The sequence below is a fragment of the Carcharodon carcharias genome, chromosome 25 (assembly GCF_017639515.1).
Source record: "Carcharodon carcharias isolate sCarCar2 chromosome 25, sCarCar2.pri, whole genome shotgun sequence".
In the NCBI taxonomy this organism is placed as follows: Eukaryota; Metazoa; Chordata; class Chondrichthyes; order Lamniformes; family Lamnidae; genus Carcharodon; species Carcharodon carcharias.
The window spans coordinates 26,301,140-26,325,780 of NC_054491.1; the positions used below are offsets into that span (position 1 = coordinate 26,301,140).

General features: G+C 50.6%; 1 protein-coding gene across 1 annotated transcript; it reads left to right on the forward strand.

Moving 5' to 3' along the window:
- Positions 1-721: 721 nt before the first annotated feature.
- On the forward strand, positions 722-23,674 carry LOC121269486 (myelin protein zero-like protein 2). Its single transcript, XM_041174078.1, has 6 exons — positions 722-884; positions 7,582-7,748; positions 11,492-11,702; positions 14,947-15,106; positions 16,779-16,868; positions 21,325-23,674. Exons 1-5 carry the CDS (start codon positions 833-835, stop codon positions 16,849-16,851), a joined length of 663 nt encoding a protein of 220 aa, XP_041030012.1. The 5' UTR covers positions 722-832; the 3' UTR covers positions 16,852-16,868; positions 21,325-23,674.
- Positions 23,675-24,641: the final 967 nt, after the last annotated feature.

Genomic DNA, 24,641 nt, shown 5'->3' on the forward strand with positions numbered 1-24,641 from the left:
GGTGTAGAGGGGGGGGGAGGAGGGGGAGGGGGTGTAGAAGGGGGGGAGGGGAGGGGAGGGAGGGGGTTGTAGAGGAGTGCGAGGGGGTGATGTTGGTCAGTCAGTGTCTGCCATGGGATGACGGGAATGGAACCAGAGTCTTAGCCCAGAAATTATTTGATTGTTTTTGTTCCGAAGGTTTTGGGCGGGTTTTGTAATGAAGGAAACTTAGTTATGAGAATGTCTAGAAAATTAAATATCTCCCAACTCAACCATTTGTAAAGAGTAGTTTGCAAACTGGTGAGGCAGGATTGCGAATGTGTTTTCTGGGCTTTCCATGTGAACGTTGATGAGATATTTGACTGTGGGAGCCTCACATCTTGACCCTGGTTACTGATGCCGTGTAGAGAGCCTGGGCTGATCTTGCCTCATAGACACACCTGGAAACTGAGCCCAATTTTAATTCTAATTGTTTCGTTATTACCCTCTAACCGAGATTGGCTGAATTCTGCACACAATTGTTAAAAACCTTTTCTCCCATTCAAAAGTTTAATTCCCTGATAACTATATTTTATAACATGCAGAATTTTTTTTTAAAGAATCAAAGTGGATTTGGGTAATCTGGCATGAAAACTATTAGAGAGCAAAACATTTCTGGGAACCGAAGCAAATTTTTCAGCTAAAGTTTTGCATCGACCTTTTAACAGTGGCCGCACCTCTTGGGCTCAGTGCCAGGCAGCTGGATTTGTGACTAGTCTGTCTCTCTGCGCTGCTCCCAATCTCACCTACTGGCTCCACTTGGATATCCATAAACCAGGAAAAAGAGTGGGAGTGGACCTGGATCAGTAGCTCCATGTGTCCCCATAACCCAGCCTGGATCCTATTGCTGGCAGTGACTCTCACAGGTGAGTCCGGGGAGGGGAATCAGGGCACAGGAGCAGAGACTGGGGCTGCGCTCCATTTTGGGATCTGGTTACCAGGAACTAGTCCTTGTCCCTGAATCCCTGTCAATTCTATGGTGTCCTAAAAGAGGAAAGATTTTTTTCAGAACGTGGTTCTGAGCAAGTTAAAGTTCCCTGCTCGGTGGGGTGTGGGAGAATTATTTTTAAAGCTTTGTTCTATCGATGATTCTGTCGCTCAATGACAACTTTCAGTCTGGCTGCACTTGCGGTGAAACAGAGTTAAAGGCACACAGCCCCTCACACTAGCCCTGCCTTAAAGTCGCAGTGAAGCAGCCTCACAATATCCATGTTAAGACACGTTGGAGCCTGAATCATCGAAAAACATGTCTGTAACATTCCAGAACCTTAAATCATCTGCAGCTGCTTACTCAGAGTTACAGAATCAAGGCAATGGAGTTAAGATACAGATCAGCTGCGAGCTAATTGAATTTGATTTTAAATTGAATCTGATTGACTTTGAGGGCAAGTTGAACACAACGGTTTTTTTTTAGTTCACAGCCAATTTTAGAAGTATACTGTATAACATATAGCCATAATCCTTACTGGACTCGTAACCTGGTGGCCTGGATTAATAATCCACAGTCAGGAAACCAAATCCCAAAATGGCAGCTGGGGAATTTAAATTCAACTATTAATAAAATTGATAATAAAAAGTGCGTCTCTACCATGGTGACCACCAAATTACCAGATTATTGTAGAAAACCCATCTGATTTACCCACTTCCTTCTGGAAAGGAAATCTGCTGCTCCTGGCCAACATGTGACTCCAGACCCATTGCAATGTGCTTGACTCAGTGAATGATGGCACTGCCCAGTGAGTGGGCACTGCCCACTGTGGTACTGACCTGTGGAGAGCAGAATGCACGGGGTTCAGACCTGGTCTGGAGGGAGCAGGAGCTCAGCACCCTGATATAGAGAGCAGCTGTCAAGAATCCTGCTTCTGATCAATAATTCCACTGGGAGGTACCTACACAGATTTGGGATAAAGGCACAGTTGAGTTTGGGTGAGATGATCTGAATATTGGAATAATTTTCTGTGTTTTGGCCATTAACTCCCAGTTGATGTGGAGAACAGGGTTAGTGAGTAACACACACTGACATGGAGTTGGTGATCACTGAACCTTCACAGTCTGTATGTCTGAACTTTAACCTTGTTTGTTCAGTATCTGACTGTGTGAAGCCCATTTAACCAGTCTGAGGGATAAACAGAAAAATTAGCACATGTTAAAACTCTGTCACCATAAGCAACCCCTGCGGCTAGCCAGTAATTCCTACTGGACATTAAACTAGGCGTAGACAATATTGGTGATTGTGCGGGACATTTATCAAATGGCAGCATCTATGAACCAGCTCCAGATAAACAAATGGTGGATGGTAAACTCTCCCTGGATAGAATAGGTCCGAGAAGCTAAATGGCCTCCTCTTATTCCTGTGAAGCGTGGCTATTGGTTGAGGTTTGGAGGGCTGTGTGGCTATTGGTTGAGGTTTGGAGGGCTGTGTGGCTATTGGTTGAGGTTTGGAGGGCTGTGTGGCTATTGGTTGAGGTTTGGAGGGCTGTGTGGCTATTGGTTGAGGTTTGGAGGGCTGTGTGGCTATTGGTTGAGGTTTGGAGGGCTGTGTGGCTATTGGTTGAGGTTTGGAGGGTTGTGTGCCTATTGGTTGATTGCTATTGTTTGAATGGTGTGTCATAGAATAATTTATGGCACAGAAGGCCATTTGGCCCATCAAGTCTATGCCAACTTTCTGCGGAGCAATCCAATCAATCCTATTGATCCACTTGATCCGTATAGCCCTGCAGGTTTATTTCCTTGCTCTTGTATTCTATGTATGGCAAATATCCCATATACCTCCTTAACCACCTTGTCTACCTGCCTTTCAGGGATCTGTGGATATGCACACCGAGGTCCCTCTGACCTTCAGTCTTCCAGGTCCACACACAGATTCCCTCTATGGTCCCTAAGCGGCCCTACTCTTTCCATAGTTATTTGCTTACTGTTTATATATTTAAAAAAAACCCTTTATTCTACCCACCAATGCTTTCTCATGCATTCTCTTAGCTTTCTTAATTTCTCCCCCCTACCCTGTTCCTCCCTCCCCCCACCCGGCTACTCCCTCCCTGCCCCCTACCCCACTCCTCCCTCCCCCCTACACCGCTCCTCGCTCCCCCCAACCCGCTCCTCCCTCCCTCCCTTGTTGGGATTTCTACATACTGGCTAAAAGCATTCTCCTGGATGCAACTTTAGAATCTTGTTCCCTCCCTACCTTGCACACGGGATGTGGGCATTGCAACTAGGCCAGCATTTATTGCCCATTCCTAATTGCCCTTGAGAAGGTGGTGGTGAAATGCCTTCTTGTGGTGTAGGTACACCCGAGTGCTGTTAGGGAGAGAGTTCCAGGATTTTGACCCAGCAACATGAAGGAACGGCGATATATTTCCAAGTCAGGATGGTGAGTGGCTTGGAGGGCAGCTCCCAGGTGGTGGTGTTCCCATCTATCTGCTGCCTTTGTCCTTCTAAGTAGTAGAGGTCGCAGGTTTGGAAGATACTGTCGAAGGAGCCATGGTGAATTCCTGCAGTGCATCTTGTAGATGGTACACACTGCTGCCACTGTGCATCAGTGGTGGAGGGAGTGAATGTTTGTGGATGTGGTGCCAATCAAGTGGGCTGCTTTGTCCTGGACTGTGTCTAGTTTCTTGATTCTATTGCAGCTGCATCCAGGCAAGTGCGGGGTATTCCATCGCACTCTTGCCTTGTGCCTTGTAGCTAGTGGACAGGCTTTGGGGAGTCAGGAGGTGAGTTACTCATGGCAGGGTTCCCAGCCTCTGACCTGCTCTTGTAGCCACAGTATTTTATGGTTAGTCCAGTTAGTTTTGGGTCAATGGTAACCCCCAGGATGTTGATAGTGGGGGATTCAGTGATGGTAAAGCCATCGGATGTCGAGGGGAGATGGTTACATTTTCTCTTGTTTGAAATGCTCATTGCCTGGCACTTGTGTGGCTCAAATGTTACTTGCCACTTATCTGGCCAAGCCTGAATGTTGACCAGGTCTTGCTGCATTTGGACACGGACTGCCCCAGGTTGTCCATTTTGGCAGGAAGAGTAGGAAAACAGAATATCATTTAATTAGAGAGAGAGACTGCAAAATGCTGCACAGCAATAATCTGCGCACTGAGATCAGTTTGGGTTCTGCCAGGGCCACTCAGCTCCTGACATCATTACAGCCTTAGTCCAAACATAGACAAAAGAGCTGAACTCCCAAGGTGAGGTGAGAGTGACTGCCCTTGACGTCAAGGCAGCATTTGACCAAATGTAGCATCAAGGAGCCCTGGTAAAACTGAAGTTAATGAGAATCAGGGGGAAAATTCTCTGCTGATTGGAGTCATACCCAGCACAAAGGAAGATGGTTGTGGTTGCTGGAGGTCAGTCATCTCAGCTCCAAGACATCACTGCAGGAGTTCCTCAGGATAGTGTCCTCGACCCAACCATCTTCAGTTGCTTCATCAATACCCTTCCTTCAATTATAAGGTCAAAAGTGGGGATGTTCACTGATGATTGCATAATGTTCAGTACCATTCGTGACTCTTCAGATACTGAAGTAACTCACTATACTGACTTGGAAATATATCACTGTCGTTGGGTCCGAATCCTGGAATTCCCTTCCTAAAAGCATTGTAGGTGTACCTATACCACATGGACTGCAGTGGTTCAAGAAGGCAGCTCATCACCACCTTCTCAAGGGCAATTAGGAATGGGCAATAAATACTGGCCCAGCCAGTGATGCATCATACCATGAAGGAATAATTTTAAGTAAACGAGAGGTCTGGGGAACAGTGTGTGAGGGGGCTGGGTGTCAGACAATGATGCAGTGTTAAACGAAGGCCTATCTGCCCTCAGGTGGGTTTCAATGATCCTATGACACTATTCTGAAGAGCTGTTCTGCACCTGAATCCTGGGGCCAATAATTATCCCTCAACCAACATCACTAAAACAGATTATTTGGTCATTATTACGTTACTAATTGTGGGATTTTTCTGTGTGTAAATTGGCTGCTGTGTGTTGGATAGTGCGACTGGAGAGAAGAACATCATTGCAAGAGCATATTTACCTTCACCCAGAAAATCTCAATGAAAGTGAAATCGAAGTGAGTTTCTGCTTTGGTACAGTAATGCTGCCACACTCACTCAGCCCATCGCCATCCTCCTCACACACACAATAAAGAATGGTTACAACAAGGAGGACATGCAGCCCATTGTGTCCCTGTCAGCTCTTTGCAAGAGCTTTGCTCATCACATACACCCTTCCCACCCCCACCACCCCACAACACCCCCCATAGCTCCGTTAAATAGAAACAGGCAGTGTTAGCCCTTGTTTAAATCTTTCAAGCGCAGGTTACACGATCTCCAGAGGGAGAGACCCAAACACACAGTGTTTGCTAAAGTCTCAACCAAGATCCTCCAATAGACTATCAGACACCAACTAACCCCCAAACCAACAACATATTGCATTTATATAGCACCGTTGAAACTTTGCAAGGCGCCTCATAAAGTCGAAATCAATCGAGTTTTGATATCCAGTCACATACGATGTTAGGGATAGGTGACCAAAAGCTCAGTCAAACAAGGTGGTTTTAAGGTGAGTCTTAAATGAGGAGAAGGTCTAAAGACAGAGAAGGTTTTGAGAGGAAATTCCAGGGTGTTGGGCCCAGGCAGCTGAAGGTATAGAGGGTGGTAAAGAAAACCACTGTAACAGGGAACAGCCAGGGTGAAGGAGAGTAACCATTTTAATGGAAACAAGGAGGTGGTGTGTTTGAGAAAACCAGAGATGTCGTGACAAATGGAAAGGTAGAAATTGCAGTTGTGAGTGAATTGGGGGAGAGTTTATTCCAGCTACAGAAGGAAGTCAGGGTGGGGTGTGGAAGGGGGTGTGAGTGGAGAGCGGTACCAAATGTGATCAGAGACAGCCTTCTCTGTGGCAACCCAGATATTTCTTAAGTGGGATAATGATAGAGAATAAAAATCTCAAAGAATTAGTTACAGGAATTAAAATCTAGACACGGAGTGTACAGGGTGACTGTTTATTCAGCAGGATAAGGATCATTCACTGTGTAACTGTCAAGAGTCACTGTTTATTCAGGGTAAGGATCACTCACTGTGTAACTGTACAGAGTCACTGTTTATTCAGGGTAAGGATCACTCACTGTGTAACTGTACAGAGTCACTGTTTATTCAGGGTAAGGATCACTCACTGTGTAACTGTACAGAGTCACTGTTTATTCAGGGTAAGGATCACTCACTGTGTGACTGTACAGTGTCACTCTTTATTCAGGGTAAGGATCACTCACTGTGTAACTGTCGAGAGTCACTGTTTATTCAGGGTAAGGATCACTTACCGTGTAACTGTCGAGAGTCACTGTTTATTCAGGGTAAGGATCACTCACTGTGTGACTGTACAGTGTCACTCTTTATTCAGGGTAAGGATCACTCACTGTGTAACTGTCGAGAGTCACTGTTTATTCAGGGGAAGGATCACTTACTGTGTAACTGTCGAGAGTCACTGTTTATTCAGGGTAAGGATCACTCACTGTAACTCTCGAGAGTCACTGTTTATTCAGGGTAAAGATCACTCACTGTGTAACTGTCGAGTGTCACTGTTTATTCAAGGTAAGGATCACTCATTGTGTAACTGTACAGAATCACTGTTTATTCAGGGGAAGGATCACTCACTGTGTAACTGTTGAGAGTCACTGTTTATTCAGGGTAAGGATCACTCACTGTGTAACTCTCGAGAGTCACTGTTTATTCAGGGTAAAGATCACTCACTGTAACTGTCGGGTGTCACTGTTTATTCAAGGTAAGGATCACTCACTGTGTAACTACAGAATCGCTGTTTATTCAGGGGAAGGATCACTCACTGTGTAACTGTCGAGAGTCACTGTTTATTCAGGGGAAGGATCACTCACTGTGGAACTCTCGAGAGTCACTGTTTATTCAGGGTAAGGGTCACTCATTGTGTAACTGTCGAGAGTCACTGTTTATTCAGGGTATGGATCACTCGCTGTGTAACTGTACAGAGTGACTGTTTATTCAGGGTAAGGATCACTCACTGTGTAACTGTACAAAGTGACTGTTTATTCAGGGTAAGGATCACTCACTGTGTAACTGTACAGAGTTACTGTCTATTCAGGGTAAGGATCACTCACTCACTGTGTAACTCTCGAGAGTCACTGTTTATTCATGGTAAGGATCACTCACTGTGTAACTCTCGAGAGTCACTGTTTATTCAGGGTAAGGATCACTCACTGTGTAACTCTCGAGAGTCACTGTTTATTCAGGGTAAGGATCACTCACTGTGTAACTCTCGAGAGTCACTGTTTAGTCAGGGTGGGGATCACTCACTGTGTAACTGTCGAGAGTCACTGTTTATACAGGGTAAGGATCACTCACTGTGTAACTGTCGAGAGTCACTGTTTGTTTATTCAGGGTAAGGATCACTCACTGTGTGACTATACAGGGTCACTCTTTATTCAGTAATTTAATGGTGAGTTGATTAAGTATTGACTTTGCAATGACACTGTGAACAATCCTTACCCTGCTGAATGACCGTTGATGTGGTGATGAGGAATATGATGTGTTTTCTGTGCAGGTGTTGTTGAAGTTGGTGCCATTGAGATTTACACTGGAGGCAATGTCGAGGCTCGGAATGGCAGTGAGCAACGTCTAAGGTGCACGTTTCGGTCCAGTGCTCCTGTCAGCAAGCAAACCACTGTCACCTGGCAATTCTGGCCCCTTGAAAATGGGAATGGAGAGTCTGTAAGTATCCTGCAGGAAATTCCTGGTTCTCTCATATCAGATACAAGTTATCTGAGTTTGAATCAGTCCAGGCTTGACACTGCTTAAAACAAGGCCAACTAAAGATCCTTAAAACCGCAAGCAGCCCCACCCTGAATCCCAGCAAATCTGCCTCACTCAGCCCTCCATTACTCACTCACTTGTTGCTCTAATTTCCTGGTCCTGTAATGAAGGCTTTTAAGTAACATTGCTGCTTCATCACTGGGTGAATCTAACAATGCAATTCTCATTTGAGCAGTGATCAAACTTCCTGTTAAGTAGATTTCAACCTCTGAGCTCACAACCACCCTTGGAAAAGTATTTCATTGGCTGTAAAGCACTTTGAGACATCCTGGGGTGTTGAAAGACCCTATAGAAATGCAAGTTCTTTCATCTGTGGGTCCTAAGGCCCTAGGGTTTCTGGCCCATGAAGATAAAGAGTCTCGAACACCTCCTGTCCTCAATCTGACAAACGCCTCTTGTCAATAAGATATAATAATTCTCATAATGTTACTGGAATTCATTGTAAACGAGAATAATAGTTGGATGTGTCTACATGTGTTTGTGTGTGTGGATGTGTATGGGCGTGAGATTTAATTGAATTAGAGGCAGCAAGTCTGGGTGCTTTGATCTAAGATGGGAGGTTATGTTTGAAATGTTAATTAGATAAACATGGGGAAGTTTAGAAACATAGGTGTCAAGGGAACATTTGCATTTTGAAATAAACCAGGCCAGATTGTTTTCAAAGGAGGGAGTAATTGTGTCATCTAGTCACATGAAGTTTTGAAACAGTGTGTTTGTTTTCCCCAAAGATTACTGGTAAAACTTAGTGCTATGAGAGGGGTTTATTATCAGGGAGATAAAGTCCAAAGGCATGGTGAAACAATGGGTATTTGCATTCAAAGAGAAAGATATGTACAAAGAAGGAGCAAGGGCTGTGTGTAAGGGTAGGCATTTTTAAGATTTTACAAGTGTGTGAAAAGCCTTCAGCATCTATGCCTCAAGCTGATGTTTTCAAAGGACTGAAGTTAAGAAAACTCACTTGGAAGTCGACTTTTTCAGGGTATCATGTTTCTCTGCCTGGGTCTTTTAAAATCCATGTGTCTTAACATTGCCTTAACAAAACTGTAAGTGGGAGTTAGATTGATTAGGAGCTTTAGAAGTTATCATAGTAATAATTTTTAGATCTATGTATGTATTTAAAATCATTTCCCTTATAAATATTTAACCTAGTTTTTTAAAAACCTATAACACTTGGTGGTCTAATTACTACTGAATTCAAGGTACATATCTCAAAATGTATACAAATTGAAAATTAGTTGTGATAATTGTTTTGAGTTTCCCTGGGATTTGAACAGCTCGGCATTTACCATCAGCTGTGTCATAACACACAGAAGTCTTTCCCTGACACCTGTGGGTTCCTGGAATGCGGAGACCAAGGCCCAGAGCCTACCCAAGCTGTGAGTGGAGCAGGTCAGTCACTACATTCTTGGTTAGGAGGTGGGGAGGGGCTGGGGGGGGCTGGTCTCAGATCCTGATACTGGCCAGTAGCATGCTGATGTCAGGATTCAGCTGAGGAATAAGGCCAAAACCATGGTGAAACAACAGGATGGTACGCAGTGAATCACCTGGGACACAGAGAATAGAAAGCTCAGTGGAACCCTAGAGGCCATCCTGTGTCTGGAGAACTGAGTCCCCAGAAATAGTCAGCTCATCCTGACAGTGTATGGGGAGATTTACTAGAATGGCTGAAGGAATGAGGAATTTCAGTTAATGTGGAGAGACTGGAGAAGATGCGACTGTTCTCCTTGGAGCTGAGAAGGGTAAAAGGTGATTTAATCGAGGTGTTCAATATCACGAGGGGCTTTGATAGAGTAAATAAGGAAAAGCTGTTTCCAGTGGCAGAAGGACCAGTAACCAGAGATTAGTGGAAAAAATCAATATGGGGAGATGGGAGCATTTTTTTAATGCAGCATGTATTTTTTTTTATTCATTCATGGGATGTGGGCTTCTCTGGCTGGGCCAGCATTTATTGCCCATCCCTAATTGCCCTTGAGAAGATGGTGGTGATCTGCCTTCTTGAACCGCTGCAGTCCATGTGTGTAGGTACACCCACAGTGCTGTTAGGGAGGGAGTTCCAGGATTTTGACCCAACGACAGTGAAGAAACGGCGATATATTTGCACGTCAGGATGGTGAGTGACTCGGAGGGGAACTTCCAGGTGATGCTGTTCCCATCTAAGTGCTGCCCTTGTCCTTCTGGATGGTAGTGGCCATGGGTTTGGAAGATGCTGTCCAAGGAGCCTTGGTGAATTCCTGCATCTTGTAGATGGTACACACTGCTGCTACTCTGTGTCGGTGGTGGAGGGAGTGAGTTTGTGGATGTGGTGCCAATCAAGTGGCTGCTTTGTCCTGGATGGTGTCAAGCTTCTTGAGTGTTGTTGGAGCTGCACTCATCTAGGCAAGTGTGGAGTATTCCATCACACTCCTGACTTGTGCCTTGTAGATGGTGGACAGGCTTTGGAGAGTCAGGAGGTGAGTTCTCTCTGCAGGATTTCTAGCCCCTAACCTGCTCTTGTAGCCACTGTATTTTATGGCTGGTCTAGTTCAGTTTCTAGTCAATGGTAACCCCCCAGGATGTTGATAGTGGGGGATTCAGTGATGGTAATGCCATTGAATTTAAAGGGGCGATAGTTGGATTCTCTCTTGTTGGAGATGGTCATTGCCTGACACTTGTGTGGCGTGAATGTTACTTGCAACTTGTCAGCCCAATCCTGGATATTGTCCAGGTCTTGCTGCATATGGACATGGACTGCTTCAGTATCTGAGTCGAGAATGTTGCTGAATATAGCATCACTCTGCTGATGATGGAGAATAGACTGAAGGGGCAGTAATTGGCCAGGTTTGTCCTGCTTTTTATGGACAGGACATACCTGGGCAATTTTCCACATAGCCGGGTTCTGACCTGCAAAGCACTGCCTGACAGGGAGTAGAAGCAAATTCAATAATAACTTTCTAAAGGCTATTGGTAAAATATTTGGAAAAGAAAAAATTGCAGGGCTGTGTGGAAAGAGCAGGGTGAGTGGGACAAATTGTATGATCTTTCAAAGAGCCAGCACAGGCACGATGGACAGAATGGCCTCTTTCTGTGCTGTGGTTCTAAGTAAGCAGATAAAGGAGAATCATGAAGGAGGAAATGGGGAGAAATGTTTATAGTAAAATCTCTAGGCTCTGGATTTGATTTCCTCACCGGCTTATACCATCCCTAACTGCTGGCACTGAGAGACGCTGTAAGCACTCTCACAATCCATCGCTACAGGGAGGCACTGAGAGACGCTGTCAGCACTCTCACAATCCAACGCTACAGGGAGGCACTGAGAGACGCTGTCAGCACTCTCACAATCCATCGCTACAGGGAGGCAAGGGACAGGTTAGAGAGTAAACCTCCCTCTACACTGTCCCCATCAAACACTCCCAGGGCAGGTACAGCACGGGGTTAGATACAGAGTAAAGCTCCCTCTACACTGTCCTCATCAAACACTCCCAGGGCAGGTACAGCACGGGGTTAGATAGAAAGTAAAGCTCCCTCTACACTGTGCCCATCAAACACTCCCAGGGCAGGTACAGCACAGGGTTAGATACAGAGTAAAGCTCCCTCTACACTGTGATGACGAAGAGGCCGCCCAATTCAGTAAGCCAATAAAAACCCTTTCCCTTTCTCCACAGATCTTTTATTATCTCCAGCAGCCGTACCCTCCTTCTACTGGCCGGTTCAAGGGCCGAGTGGCCTGGTCTGGGGATATTTGGAAAAAGGATGCTTCAATCATTGTGAGTGAACTGCAATTTACAGACAACGGAACCTTCCATTGCACGGTGATGAATCCCCCTGATGTACACGGTGTTGCTGGAGAAATTAAACTCCGCGTCGTCCATAAAGGTTTGTGGATGATAGGGGTTGTGTTTGGATGATGAGGGATTTGGGTTGGGATGATAGGGGGTGTTTGTTGGGCCGATTGGAGGTTTGTATTGGAATCTGGGATGAGTTTCTGGTGTTGGTGGTGGGGGCAGAGGGGTGGATCGGAGGCAGGGAGCAGAGGGGTGGATCGGAGGCAGGGAGCAGAGGGATGGATCGGGGGTAGGGGGCAGAGGGATAGATGGGGGTAGGGGGCAGAGGGATGGATAAGGGGCAGGGGGCAAGGGGTGGATCAGGGTGCGGGGGTGAGGGGTGTTGGGGGCAGAGGGATGGATAGGGGGCAGGGGGCAGAGGGATGGGCAGGGGGCAGAGGGATGGGCAGGGGGCAGAGGGATGGGCAGGGGGCAGAGGGATGGGCAGGGGGCAGAGGGATGGGCAGGGGGCAGAGGGATGGGCAGGGGGCAGAGGGATGGGCAGGGGGCAGGGGGCAGAGGGATGGATAGGGGGGCAGGGGGCAGAGGGATGGATAGGGGGGCAGGGGGCAGAGGGATGGATAGGGGGGCAGGGGGCAGAGGGATGGATAGGGGGGCAGGGGGCAGAGGGATGGGCAGGGGGGCAGGGGGCAGAGGGATGGGCAGGGGGGCAGGGGGCAGAGGGATGGGCAGGGGGGCAGGGGGCGGAGGGATGGGTAGGGGGGCGGGGGGATGGGTAGGGGGGCGGGGGGCAGAGGGATGGGTAGGGGGGTAGGGGGCGGAGGGATGGGTAGGGGGCGGAGGGATGGGTGGGGGGGGCGGAGGGTGGAGGGATGGGTAGGAGGGTAGGGGGCATAGGGATGGGTAGGGGGGCAGGGGGCAGAGGGATGGATAGGGGGTAGGGGGGCAGAGGGATGGATAGGGGGTAGGGGGGCAGAGGGATGGATAGGGGGCAGGGGGCAGAGGGATGGATTGGCAGTACAGAGCAGAGGGGTAGGTCGGGGGGCAGGATCGGGGGCAGGGGGCAGTGGGATGCATCGGGGGCAGGGGGCAGGGGGATGGATCGGGGGCAGGGGGATGGACTGGGGGGTAGGTGGCAGAGGGGTGTTGGGGTTTTGGGGTTGATTTCTGCAGCAGGGTTTACAGCAAAAACAAAGATGTGAGAGGTGTTCTGAAATGCCCTTCACCATCTCACCAGCCCCTGAAGTGCATTGTATTCAATGAGGTATTTTTGAATTGTATTCAATGTTGCTATCCTAGAAACTCATCCTGCAATTGGTAGACAGCAAGATCCCACAGGTACGAATATGATAATAACCATGAAGTCGGTTTCAGTGATGTTGCTTGGAGATAACTATTGGCCAGGGCACCAGAGACAACTCCTTCTGTGAAATGGTGACATTCACCCAGATGGGCAGGTGCGGCCTTGGTTTAATGTTTCATCGAAAAGTCAATGCAGCACTCCGTCAGTGCTGACCCTCCGACGGTGCGGCACTCCGTCAGTGCTGACCCTCCGACGGTGCGGCACTCCGTCAGTGCTGACCCTCCGACGGTGCGGCACTCCGTCAGTGCTGACCCTCCGACGGTGCGGCACTCCGTCAGTGCTGACCCTCCGACGGTGCGGCACTCCGTCAGTGCTGACCCTCCGACGGTGCGGCACTCCGTCAGTGCTGACCCTCCGACGGTGCGGCACTCCGTCAGTGCTGACCCTCCGACGGTGCGGCACTCCGTCAGTGCTGACCCTCCGACGGTGCGGCACTCCGTCAGTGCTGACCCTCCGACGGTGCGGCACTCCGTCAGTGCTGACCCTCCGACGGTGCGGCACTCCGTCAGTGCTGACCCTCCGACGGTGCGGCACTCCGTCAGTGCTGACCCTCCGACGGTGCGGCACTCCGTCAGTGCTGACCCTCCGACGGTGCGGCACTCCGTCAGTGCTGACCCTCCGACGGTGCGGCACTCCGTCAGTGCTGACCCTCCGACGGTGCGGCACTCCGTCAGTGCTGACCCTCCGACGGTGCGGCACTCCGTCAGTGCTGACCCTCCGACGGTGCGGCACTCCGTCAGTGCTGACCCTCCGACGGTGCGGCACTCCGTCAGTGCTGACCCTCCGACGGTGCGGCACTCCGTCAGTGCTGACCCTCCGACGGTGCGGCACTCCGTCAGTGCTGACCCTCCGACGGTGCGGCACTCCGTCAGTGCTGACCCTCCGACGGTGCGGCACTCCGTCAGTGCTGACCCTCCGACGGTGCGGCACTCCGTCAGTGCTGACCCTCCGACGGTGCGGCACTCCGTCAGTGCTGACCCTCCGACGGTGCGGCACTCCGTCAGTGCTGACCCTCCGACGGTGCGGCACTCCGTCAGTGCTGACCCTCCGACGGTGCGGCACTCCGTCAGTGCTGACCCTCCGACGGTGCGGCACTCCGTCAGTGCTGACCCTCCGACGGTGCGGCACTCCGTCAGTGCTGACCCTCCGACGGTGCGGCACTCCGTCAGTGCTGCCTAGATTATCATGCCCAAGCCTCTGGTGTGGGGTATACATCGACATCCCCTGGAATCACGAGCGAGGTTGAGGAGCGAGGTTCAGTGGTGAGAGTGCTGCCCACTTCATCACAGCTGAGAGTTGAACCTGAAACAGTCGCAATATGTTTGAGAGCGAGAATGGTGATAATCTTGAAAGCAAGAAACTTAGGTAAACTCCCCTAATTAAGGTGTTTTTTTAACCTGGCAACACTTTGTGTTCACATATGGACCTGGTCCATTTTGTTATAAGAAAAACCAGAGTCAGGGAAAAGGGGAATTTCATGTCTAAATCTGTCTCAGGGCACTTTCCTGGCCTCTTCATCGCTCTTGCCTGCTCCAGCACATCCTTCGGATACAGCACCATTAAAGCCCCTTCCTCCACATCCACTGCCCTTCCCCACTCTCTCTCCCTTTTCCCACTCTCTCTGTCCCTCACTTTCCCCACCCTCCCTCTCCTTCCCCACTCTCACTTTCTCTTCCCTTCCCACACTCTCTCCCCTTTCCGCTTTCTCCTCTTCTCCCTCTCTCTCTATCCGGTCCTCCGTTTTTCTCTCTCTCTCTCACTCCTCTTCCCCATACTCACTCTATATTCCTCCCCCCCTTCTTCACCACACCCTAACCCAATCATTCTCCAACAGGGTCTCGATGATTCTCATACTCACCTACCCACCCTCTGATCAATGATGAAAACTGGGATCTTTCTGTGCGGTGGAGGTGTGGGACATTGCTCAGAGTCGGTGTGCTCAGTCTAATCTCTCTCTATCTCCTGTCTGTAGTCACTTACTCGGAGATGCTGATCCTGGGCATTGTGATCGGAAGTGCCACAGGCCTGGTGGTGCTGATTGTTGTCGCCGTGGTCACTATTCAGCTTCTGCGTAAGAGGAACGAGAAGGAGGAAGAGGAAGAGGACAAACCCGAGTACGAAAACAAGAACGGGTAAGGGGCGGCTCTGACTTTTTCAGGAGTGCCCCTGGGTGGGGTGGCTGCAGGTGGAACTATCTTCTGTCCTGACCTTCTAGTTTCCATAAACGTGAATTGTAATCTTTTTATTTTTTACTGCTAGGCCATACATAGACACAGGTTATGACAGCCTCCTTCCCCACGGCCCGAAACTTCCCCTAAACCCTCTCCCTCCCCAGCTCTCTCTCTCTCTCTCTCTCTTGCCCCATTCCCCCTCTCTCTCCCCTTTCCCCTTTCTCCCTACCCCCTTTCTCCTTCCCCTCTGAAGAACATAAGAACTAGGAGCAGGAGTGGGAAATTCAGCCCCTCGAGCCTGCCCTGCCATTCAATACGATCATGGCTGATCTCATTTCAGCCTCAACTCCAATTTCCCTCCCTCTCCCCATAATCTTTCAACCCGTTACTAATTAAAAATCTATCTATCTTCTCAAATTTATTCAACGTCCCGGCATCCACTGCACTCTGAGGTGAATTCCACAGATTCACGCCCCTTTGAGAAAAGTAATTCCTCCTCATCTCTGATTTAAATCTACCATCTCTTAGCATAAAACTATGGCCTCTCGTTCTAGAATGCCCCAGAAGGGGAAACATCCACTCCACATCTACTTTGTCTCTCCCCTTTAGCATCTTATATACCTCAATTAGATCTCCTCTCATCCTTCTAAACTCTAGCGAGTATAGGCCTAACCTGCTCGATCTCTCCTCATAAGACAAGCCCTGCATCTCTGGAATCAATCTAGTGAACCTCCTCTGAACTGCCCCCAGTGCAACTACGTCCTTCCTCAAGTAAAGGGACCAAAACTGTGCACAGTACTCCAGGTGCGGTCTCACCAATGCCTTGTATAGTTGCAACAACACTTCCCTATTTTTATATTCTATTCCTTTAGCAATTATTACCAAAATTCCATTTGCCTTCCTTATTACCTGCTGTACCTGCATACTAGCTTTCAGCTCTCCCCCATTTCCTTCTCCCTCCCCTTCCCCCCCCTTTCCTTCCCCTCTCTATCTCTGTCTCCCCTTTCCCCTCTCTCTCCATTCCTCCCCGCTCTTTCTTCCCCTTCCCTCCCTCTTCCTCTCCCCTCCCCCTCTCTCTCTCTCTCTCTCTCTCCCCGTTTCGCTCTCTCTCTCTCCACTTTCCCTCCCTCCCTCTTTCCCTCTCTTTCACCTACTGTTGCCTTCCCCTTCCTCGCTTTCTCTCTCCCTCCCTTTCACCTTCCTCTCCCCTCCCCTTTCCCCCCCCTCTCTCCCTCTATCTATTAGCATCTCCCCAGTTGCTGACACTGATATATCTCAAATCCCGATTTCAGATTAATCCACCAATGAGGCAAAAACTCTTTCCAAACCTCCCGAAGCACAAAATTCTACTTGAAATACTGCAAAACAGCAACTCAAAGGGAACTGAATTTCTGCTTTCCCAAAGCCCATTTCCATGGTTGGACCCTCCTGTAGCTTCACAGACAGAATTTAAAACCTATTGGCCATCGTGTAACCACAATTTCCAGATTTACCTCATCATCTCAGGCTTCCTGAACCCTGAACCCGTGAACTCTGAGAATCCAAAAGGCTGAGCCCCCGAGGCAGGGGATGGGACACTGGTCCACCTTTCAGCTTCTCCTCTCTCACCTCCATCTCTCTCTTTGTCTTACAGCACAGAACTGGAGAAATTAAACTGTGAAACAGAGAATCTGACAGAAGTGGCAGAGTCAGTGGGAGTCTCCTGACACAGTGAAGCAGTCAGGTAGCTTACTGAACATAAAGATTATGATAAAGATTACATTACTGTGACCGTGATACAATCTCAGCTTCAGCTCAGTCTCAATAGTAGCATAGCCACAGGAATCAGAAAGTGTGGGTTCAAGTCCCACTCCAGAGAGTCAAACAAAACATTTAGCCTGATATTCCCAGAGGGAGCGCTGCGCTGTCAGAGGGTCAGTACTGAGGGAGCGCTGCGCTGTCAGAGGGTCAGTACTGAGGGAGCGCTGCGCTGTCAGAGGGTCAGTACTGAGGGAGCGCTGCGCTGTCAGAGGGTCAGTACTGAGGGAGTGCTGCGCTGTCAGAGGGTCAGTACTGAGGGAGTGCTGCGCTGTCAGAGGGTCAGTACTGAGGGAGTGCTGCGCTGTCAGAGGGTCAGTACTGAGGGAGTGCTGCGCTGTCAGAGGGTCAGTACTGAGGGAGTGCTGCGGCGCTGTCAGAGGGTCAGTACTGAGGGAGTGCTGCGGCGCTGTCAGAGGGTCAGTACTGAGGGAGTGCTGCGGCGCTGTCAGAGGGTCAGTACTGAGGGAGTGCTGCGGCGCTGTCAGAGGGTCAGTACTGAGGGAGTGCTGCGGCGCTGTCAGAGGGTCAGTACTGAGGGAGTGCTGCGGCGCTGTCAGAGGGTCAGTACTGAGGGAGTGCTGCGGCGCTGTCAGAGGGTCAGTACTGAGGGAGTGCTGCGGCGCTGTCAGAGGGTCAGTACTGAGGGAGTGCTGCGGCGCTGTCAGAGGGTCAGTACTGAGGGAGTGCTGCGGCGCTGTCAGAGGGTCAGTACTGAGGGAGTGCTGCGGCGCTGTCAGAGGGTCAGTACTGAGGGAGTGCTGCGGCGCTGTCAGAGGGTCAGTACTGAGGGAGTGCTGCGGCGCTGTCAGAGGGTCAGTACTGAGGGAGTGCTGCGGCGCTGTCAGAGGGTCAGTACTGAGGGAGTGCTGCGGCGCTGTCAGAGGGTCAGTACTGAGGGAGTGCTGCGGCGCTGTCAGAGGGTCAGTACTGAGGGAGTGCTGCGGCGCTGTCAGAGGGTCAGTACTGAGGGAGTGCTGCGGCGCTGTCAGAGGGTCAGTACTGAGGGAGTGCTGCGGCGCTGTCAGAGGGTCAGTACTGAGGGAGTGCTGCGGCGCTGTCAGAGGGTCAGTACTGAGGGAGTGCTGCGGCGCTGTCAGAGGGTCAGTACTGAGGGAGTGCTGCGGCGCTGTCAGAGGGTCAGTACTGAGGGAGTGCTGCGGCGCTGTCAGAGGGTCAGTACTGAGGGAGTGCTGCGGCGCTGTCAGAGGGTCAGTACTGAGGGAGTGCTGCGGCGCTGTCAGAGGGTCAGTACTGAGGGAGTGCTGCGGCGCTGTCAGAGGGTCAGTACTGAGGGAGTGCTGCGGCGCTGTCAGAGGGTCAGTACTGAGGGAGTGCTGCGGCGCTGTCAGAGGGTCAGTACTGAGGGAGTGCTGCGGCGCTGTCAGAGGGTCAGTACTGAGGGAGTGCTGCGGCGCTGTCAGAGGGTCAGTACTGAGGGAGTGCTGCGGCGCTGTCAGAGGGTCAGTACTGAGGGAGTGCTGCGGCGCTGTCAGAGGGTCAGTACTGAGGGAGTGCTGCGGCGCTGTCAGAGGGTCAGTACTGAGGGAGTGCTGCGGCGCTGTCAGAGGGTCAGTACTGAGGGAGTGCTGCGGCGCTGTCAGAGGGTCAGTACGGAAGGAATGTTGCAGCATTGATTGTTCTTCTTGTTCTGAGCTGCTGCCTTGAACCGCTGCAGTCCATGTGGTGTAGGTACACCCACAGTGCTGTTAGGGAGGGAGTTCCAGGATGGTGAGTGACTCGGAGGGGAACTTCCAAGGTGGTGGTGTTCCCATCTATCTGCTGCCCTTGTCCTTCTTTCAAGGTGATGGTGTTCCCATCTATCTGCTGTCCTTGTCCTTCTAGGTGGTAGAGGTTGTGAGTTTGGAAGGTACTGTTGTGTTACTGCAGTGCACCTTTGTAGAGAAATACCACAAACCTTTAGTGACACTCTTAAATTCTAAGGAATTCAGACTGAGAATGCTGAGCTTTGAAGCAAAGACAAAGTATGTTCCAGGATACAGCAAATGCTTCATCCCATATCTCAGTAGCAAGGCCTGAACAAGTCAATGTAGCCCTTGTTGAAGAGGTAGAAATGACTAAATGAAATCAGAGATGCACAGGAATCTGATGATCAGTGTGCTCAGCAGAGTCTGAGATCACCTGCAGGACTCAAATCTCCAATCTGTGCCTCCAATTCCTGGGGAGATGATGGTGTAGTGATATTGTTGCGGGACTAGTAACCCTGAGATCTAGGTAATGCCCTGGGGACCCAGGTTCAAATCCTGCCACAGCAGATGGTGGAATTTGAATTCAATTAAAAGTCTAATGATGACCATGAAACCATTGTTGATTGTTTTGTAAAAACCCATCCTTTAATGTCCTTAAGGAAATTTGCTGTCCTTACCTGGTCTGGCCTACATGTGACTAATAGTTCACTCTTTAAAATAAAAGCCCTCTGAACATTTAGGGATGGGCAGTAATTGCCATCCTAACCAATGACACCCACATCCCATGATCGAATTAAAAAAAATCTCCTCCACAGTAGCAGAGAGGTAGACACAGTGTGTCCCTATAAAAAAGAAACGGAAGTCAGAGACTTCAGGGGAGATGTAGTATAATGGGGAGAATTGGAGGCTTGGGGGAGATGTAGTATAAGGGGTGACTAACTGTATGATATGCTAATGAGAGACAGTATACTTCATTACAGGAAGTGATGCAATGTCTCATGATCTTCCTCTCTCTTGTAGACCTCATGGCAAGATGAGGTTTCTCAATAAAGTTAGTGTTTTTCTTAGCTCAGCAGACTCTATAAATAATCCATATTAGCACAACAAGTCCAAGAATATTATATGCATATTGAGGTGGATGTAAAGGATCCCATAGATTATTTTGAAGAAGAGCAATTGGTGTCCTGGCCAATAGTTATTCTTCAAACAATTTCACAGAAGCAGATTACCTGGTCATGATCACACTGTTAACCACATTCTTAAATGTTGGTGGATGCTAGCACAACTAAAGCCGAAGCAGGAGATGGCACACTGTTGCCACCATGCATTGATGGTGGAGGGAGTGAATGTTGAAGGTGGTAGATGTGGCGCCAATCAAACAGGCTGCTTTGTCCTGGATGTTGTCGAGCTTCTTGTGTGGTGTTGGAGCTGCACTCATCCAGGCAAGTAGAGAGTGTTCCATCACGCTCCTGATTTGTGCCTTGTAGATGGTGGACAGGCTTTGGGGAGTCAGGAGGTGAGTTACTCACTGCAAGATTGCTAGTATTCCTAGGATCTGTTCTTGTAGCCATATTATTCATATGGCTGGTCCAGTTTAATTTCTGGTCATTGGTAATCCCCAGGATGTTGATAGTGGGGGATTCAGTGATGGTAATGCCATTGAATGTTAGGGCAACAGTTAGATTTTCTCTTGTTGGAGATGGTCGTTGCTTAACATTTGTGTGGCGTGAATATTCTTTTGAAGAATAGCGGGGGTTGGGTGTGGATTTCTCTAGTGTCCTGGAGTTAATATTTATCCCTCAGCTCCCAACACTAAAACAGATTATCTGGTCATTATCACACTACTGTTTGTGGGATCTTGCTGTACATCATTTGGGTTACCTACATTACAAAAATGACAATTTCATTGGCTGTGAGGCACTTTGGGATGTCCTGAGGCTGTGAAAGGTATGGTAGAATTACTAGTTTTTCACTATTCCCCTCGGTTGCTGATTTTTGTTCTGGTGCTGCGTGTGGATGTATTTCCAACACTGTTCCGTCATTGTTCCTGACCCTGGCTATTGAAGCTCTATTATCCCCCTATCCCTTACCCCATTGTCCTAGAACACGGAATATCAGCACTGCTCCCAACCCTTCCCTTGGGTGTAAGCATCATGTAAGCATCGCTGGCTAGGCCAGTATTTATTGCTCATCCCTAATTGCCCTTGAGAAGGTGGTGGTGAGCTGCCTTCTTAAACCGCTTCAGTCCATGTGGTGTAGGTACACCCACAGTGCTGTTAGGGAGGGAGTTCCAGGATTTTGACCCAGCGACATTGAAGGAATGGCGATATATTTCCAAGTCAGCATGGTGAGTGACTTGGAGGGGAGCATCAGGTAGTGGTGTTCCCATCTATCTGCTACTATGGGAGAACAATGTTTGTCATTTGGTTGATGTGTCTCTGCGAGGCTGTGTGCGAGGCTGTGTGCGAGGCTGTGTGCGAGGCTGTGTGCGAGGCTGTGTGCGAGGCTGTGTGCGAGGCTGTGTGCGAGGCTGTGTGCGAGGCTGTGTGCGAGGCTGTGTGCGAGGCTGTGTGCGAGGCTGTGTGCGAGGCTGTGTGCGAGGCTGTGTGCGAGGCTGTGTGCGAGGCTGTGTGCGAGGCTGTGTAATCTGAAATATATTTTTCTCTTTTCCAGGTCAATTTCTGAACAAGGTTTAGTTTTAACAAGAGAAGAAGCAAAATTTTAAAATAGAACTACACATCTCTTTATCTTTTGTAGAGGGAAAGAACATTTCAGATTCAATTTTTCCCTCTGTGTTTGCTTTTTACATGGTGCTCAGGTTATTGGACTAACTGGATGCTGTGCTAATGGCCCAGTCTAATATCAATCTACAGCAGCTCAGGATCAAAGTCACCACAGCCTGTGACCTGGCAGATACTTATCAGTAAATCAATGGAGAATTGTAAGGGAGCATAGTAATTATAGTAACAGGTTACTAATCCAGAAAACATGGGGTTAAAGTCCAGCAGGACAGGTTAAGAATGTTAATTCAGTTTAATAAATGTGGAAATAAGATGCTGGTCTCAGTAACAGTCAATGTGAAACAATGAGTCTGTCAGGAAAAACCCAGATGGTTCACTCATGCTCGTTAGGAAAGGAAACCTGCCCAGGCAATCTGCTCCGGGTATCCCGCTCCGGGTATCCCGCTCCGGGTATCCCGCTCCGGGTATCCCGCTCCGGGTATCCCGCTCCGGGTATCCCGCTCCGGCTAACCCGTTCCGGCTAACCCGCTCCGGGTATCCCGCTATGGGTAACCCACTCAGGAAGCCCACTCACCATCACCATCTCAATGGACAATTAGGGATGGGCAATAAATCCTGGCCCTTGTGAATGAAGTTCACTTTCTGAGGATGAATTATTAATAAAGTTCTCAATTGGAGGATCTTCCGCACAATGTGAACTATAACCAGAGCAAAGTTTCACTTTCTCCATCTGCATCCTACCGTTCTATTCTCTTTCTTCAGTTTATTTTCTCCTATTCATCCCCTCCGGGAGGCAGTGAATTGCGGAGGTCTGGTTTTGTCCTGAAGGATACTCCCTGGCTCTTTACCCTCCTGTAGCTACCCAGCTGCTGCCTCAGCCCCACTCAGTACAGACCCCAGAGTCGACTGGATCCGGATCGAGACCCTGTGCCACTCTGCACTGGATTCAGATCGAGTCTATGTGCCATCCTGCATCGGATCTGGATCTAGACTCTGTGCCACACTGCACTGGACCCAGGTTGAGACACTGTGCCACGCTGTACTGGATCCGGATTGAGATCCTGTGCCACACTGCACTGGAGCCGGATTGAGATCCTGTGCCACACTGCACTGGATCCAGATTGAGATCCTGTGCCACACTGCACTGGATCCAGTTTGAGACACTGTGCCATGCTGCACTGGATCTGGATAGAGACGCTGTGCCACACTGCACTGGATCCGGGTTGAGACACTGTGCCACAAAGCACTGGATCCAGAATGAGATCCTGTGCCACACTGCACTGGATCTGGGTTGAGATCCCATGCCATGCTGCACTGGATACAGATCGAGACCCTGTGCCACACTGCACAGAATCCAGAATGAGCTCCTTTGCCACACGGCACTGGATCCAGATCGAGAGCCTGTGCCACGCTGCACTGGATCCAGATAGAGACCCTGTGCCACGCTGCACTGGATCCAGATAGAGACCCTGTGCCACGCTGTACTGGATCCGGGTCGAGACCCTGTGCCACACTGCACTTGATCCGGGTCGAGATCCTGTGCCACACTGCACTGGATCCGGTTTTAGACACTGTGCCGTGCTGCACTGGATCTGGATAGAGACGTTGTGCCACGCTGCACTGGATCCAGATCGAGACCCTGTGCCACGCTGCACTGGATTCAGATTGAGTCTATGTGCCACCTGCACCGGATCTGGATCTAGACTCTCTGCCACACTGCACTGGACCAAGGTTGAGGCACTGTGCCACATAGCACTGGATCTGGATTGAGATCCCATGCCACACTGCACTGGATATGGATCGAGACCCTGTGCCACACTGCACAGAATCCAGAATGAGATCCTTTGCCACACGGCACTGGATCCAGATCGAGAGCCTGTGCCACACTGCACTGGATCCGGATTAAGATCCTGTGCCATACTACATTGGATCTGGATTGAGATACTGTGCCACACAGCACCGGATCTGGGATGAGACCCTGTGCCACACTGCACTGGATCTAGATTGAGATCCTGTGCCACACTGTACTGGATCTGGATTAGGACACTGTGCCACACTGCACTGGATCCGGTTTGAGACCATGTGCCACAATACATTGGATCCTGATTGAGATCCTGTGCCACACTGCACTGGATCTGGATAGAGATGCTGTGCCACTCTGCACTGGAGCCAGATCGAGACCCTGTGCCACGCTGCACTGGATTCAGATCAAGTCTATGTGCCATCCTGCACCAGATCTGGATCTAGACTCTGTGCCACATTGCACTGGACCCAGGTTGAGACACTGTGCCACATAGCACCGGATCCGGATCGAGACCCTGTGCCACGCCGCACCGGGTCCGGATCGAGACCCCGTGCCACGCCGCACGGGGTCCGGATCGAGACCACGTGCCACGCCGCACGGGGTCCGGATCGAGACCCCGTGCCACGCCGCACGGGGTCCGGATCGAGACCCCGTGCCACGCCGCACGGGGTCCGGATCGAGACCCCGTGCCACGCCGCACGGGGTCCGGATCGAGACCCCGTGCCACGCCGCACGGGGTCCGGATCGAGACCCCGTGCCACGCCGCACGGGGTCCGGATCGAGACCCCGTGCCACGCCGCACGGGGTCCGGATCGAGACCCCGTGCCACGCCGCACGGGGTCCGGATCGACACCCCGTGCCACGCCGCACGGGGTCCCGATCGAGACCCCGTGCCACGCCGCACGGGGTCCCGATCGAGACCCCGTGCCACGCCGCACGGGGTCCCGATCGAGACCCCGTGCCACGCCGCACGGGGTCCCGATCGAGACCCCGTGCCACGCCGCACGGGGTCCCGATCGAGACCCCGTGCCACGCCGCACGGGGTCCCGATCGAGACCCCGTGCCACGCCGCACGGGGTCCCGATCGAGACCCCGTGCCACGCCGCACGGGGTCCCGATCGAGACCCCGTGCCACGCCGCACGGGGTCCCGATCGAGACCCCGTGCCACGCCGCACGGGGTCCCGATCGAGACCCCGTGCCACGCCGCACGGGGTCCCGATCGAGACCCCCGTGCCACGCCGCACGGGGTCCCGATCGACACCCCGTGCCACGCCGCACGGGGTCCCGATCGAGACCCCGTGCCACGCCGCACGGGGTCCCGATCGAGACCCCGTGCCCCACGCCGCACGGGGTCCGGATCGAGACCCCGTGCCCCACGCCGCACGGGGTCCGGAGCGAGACCCCGTGCCACGCCGCACGGGGTCCGGAGCGAGACCCCGTGCCA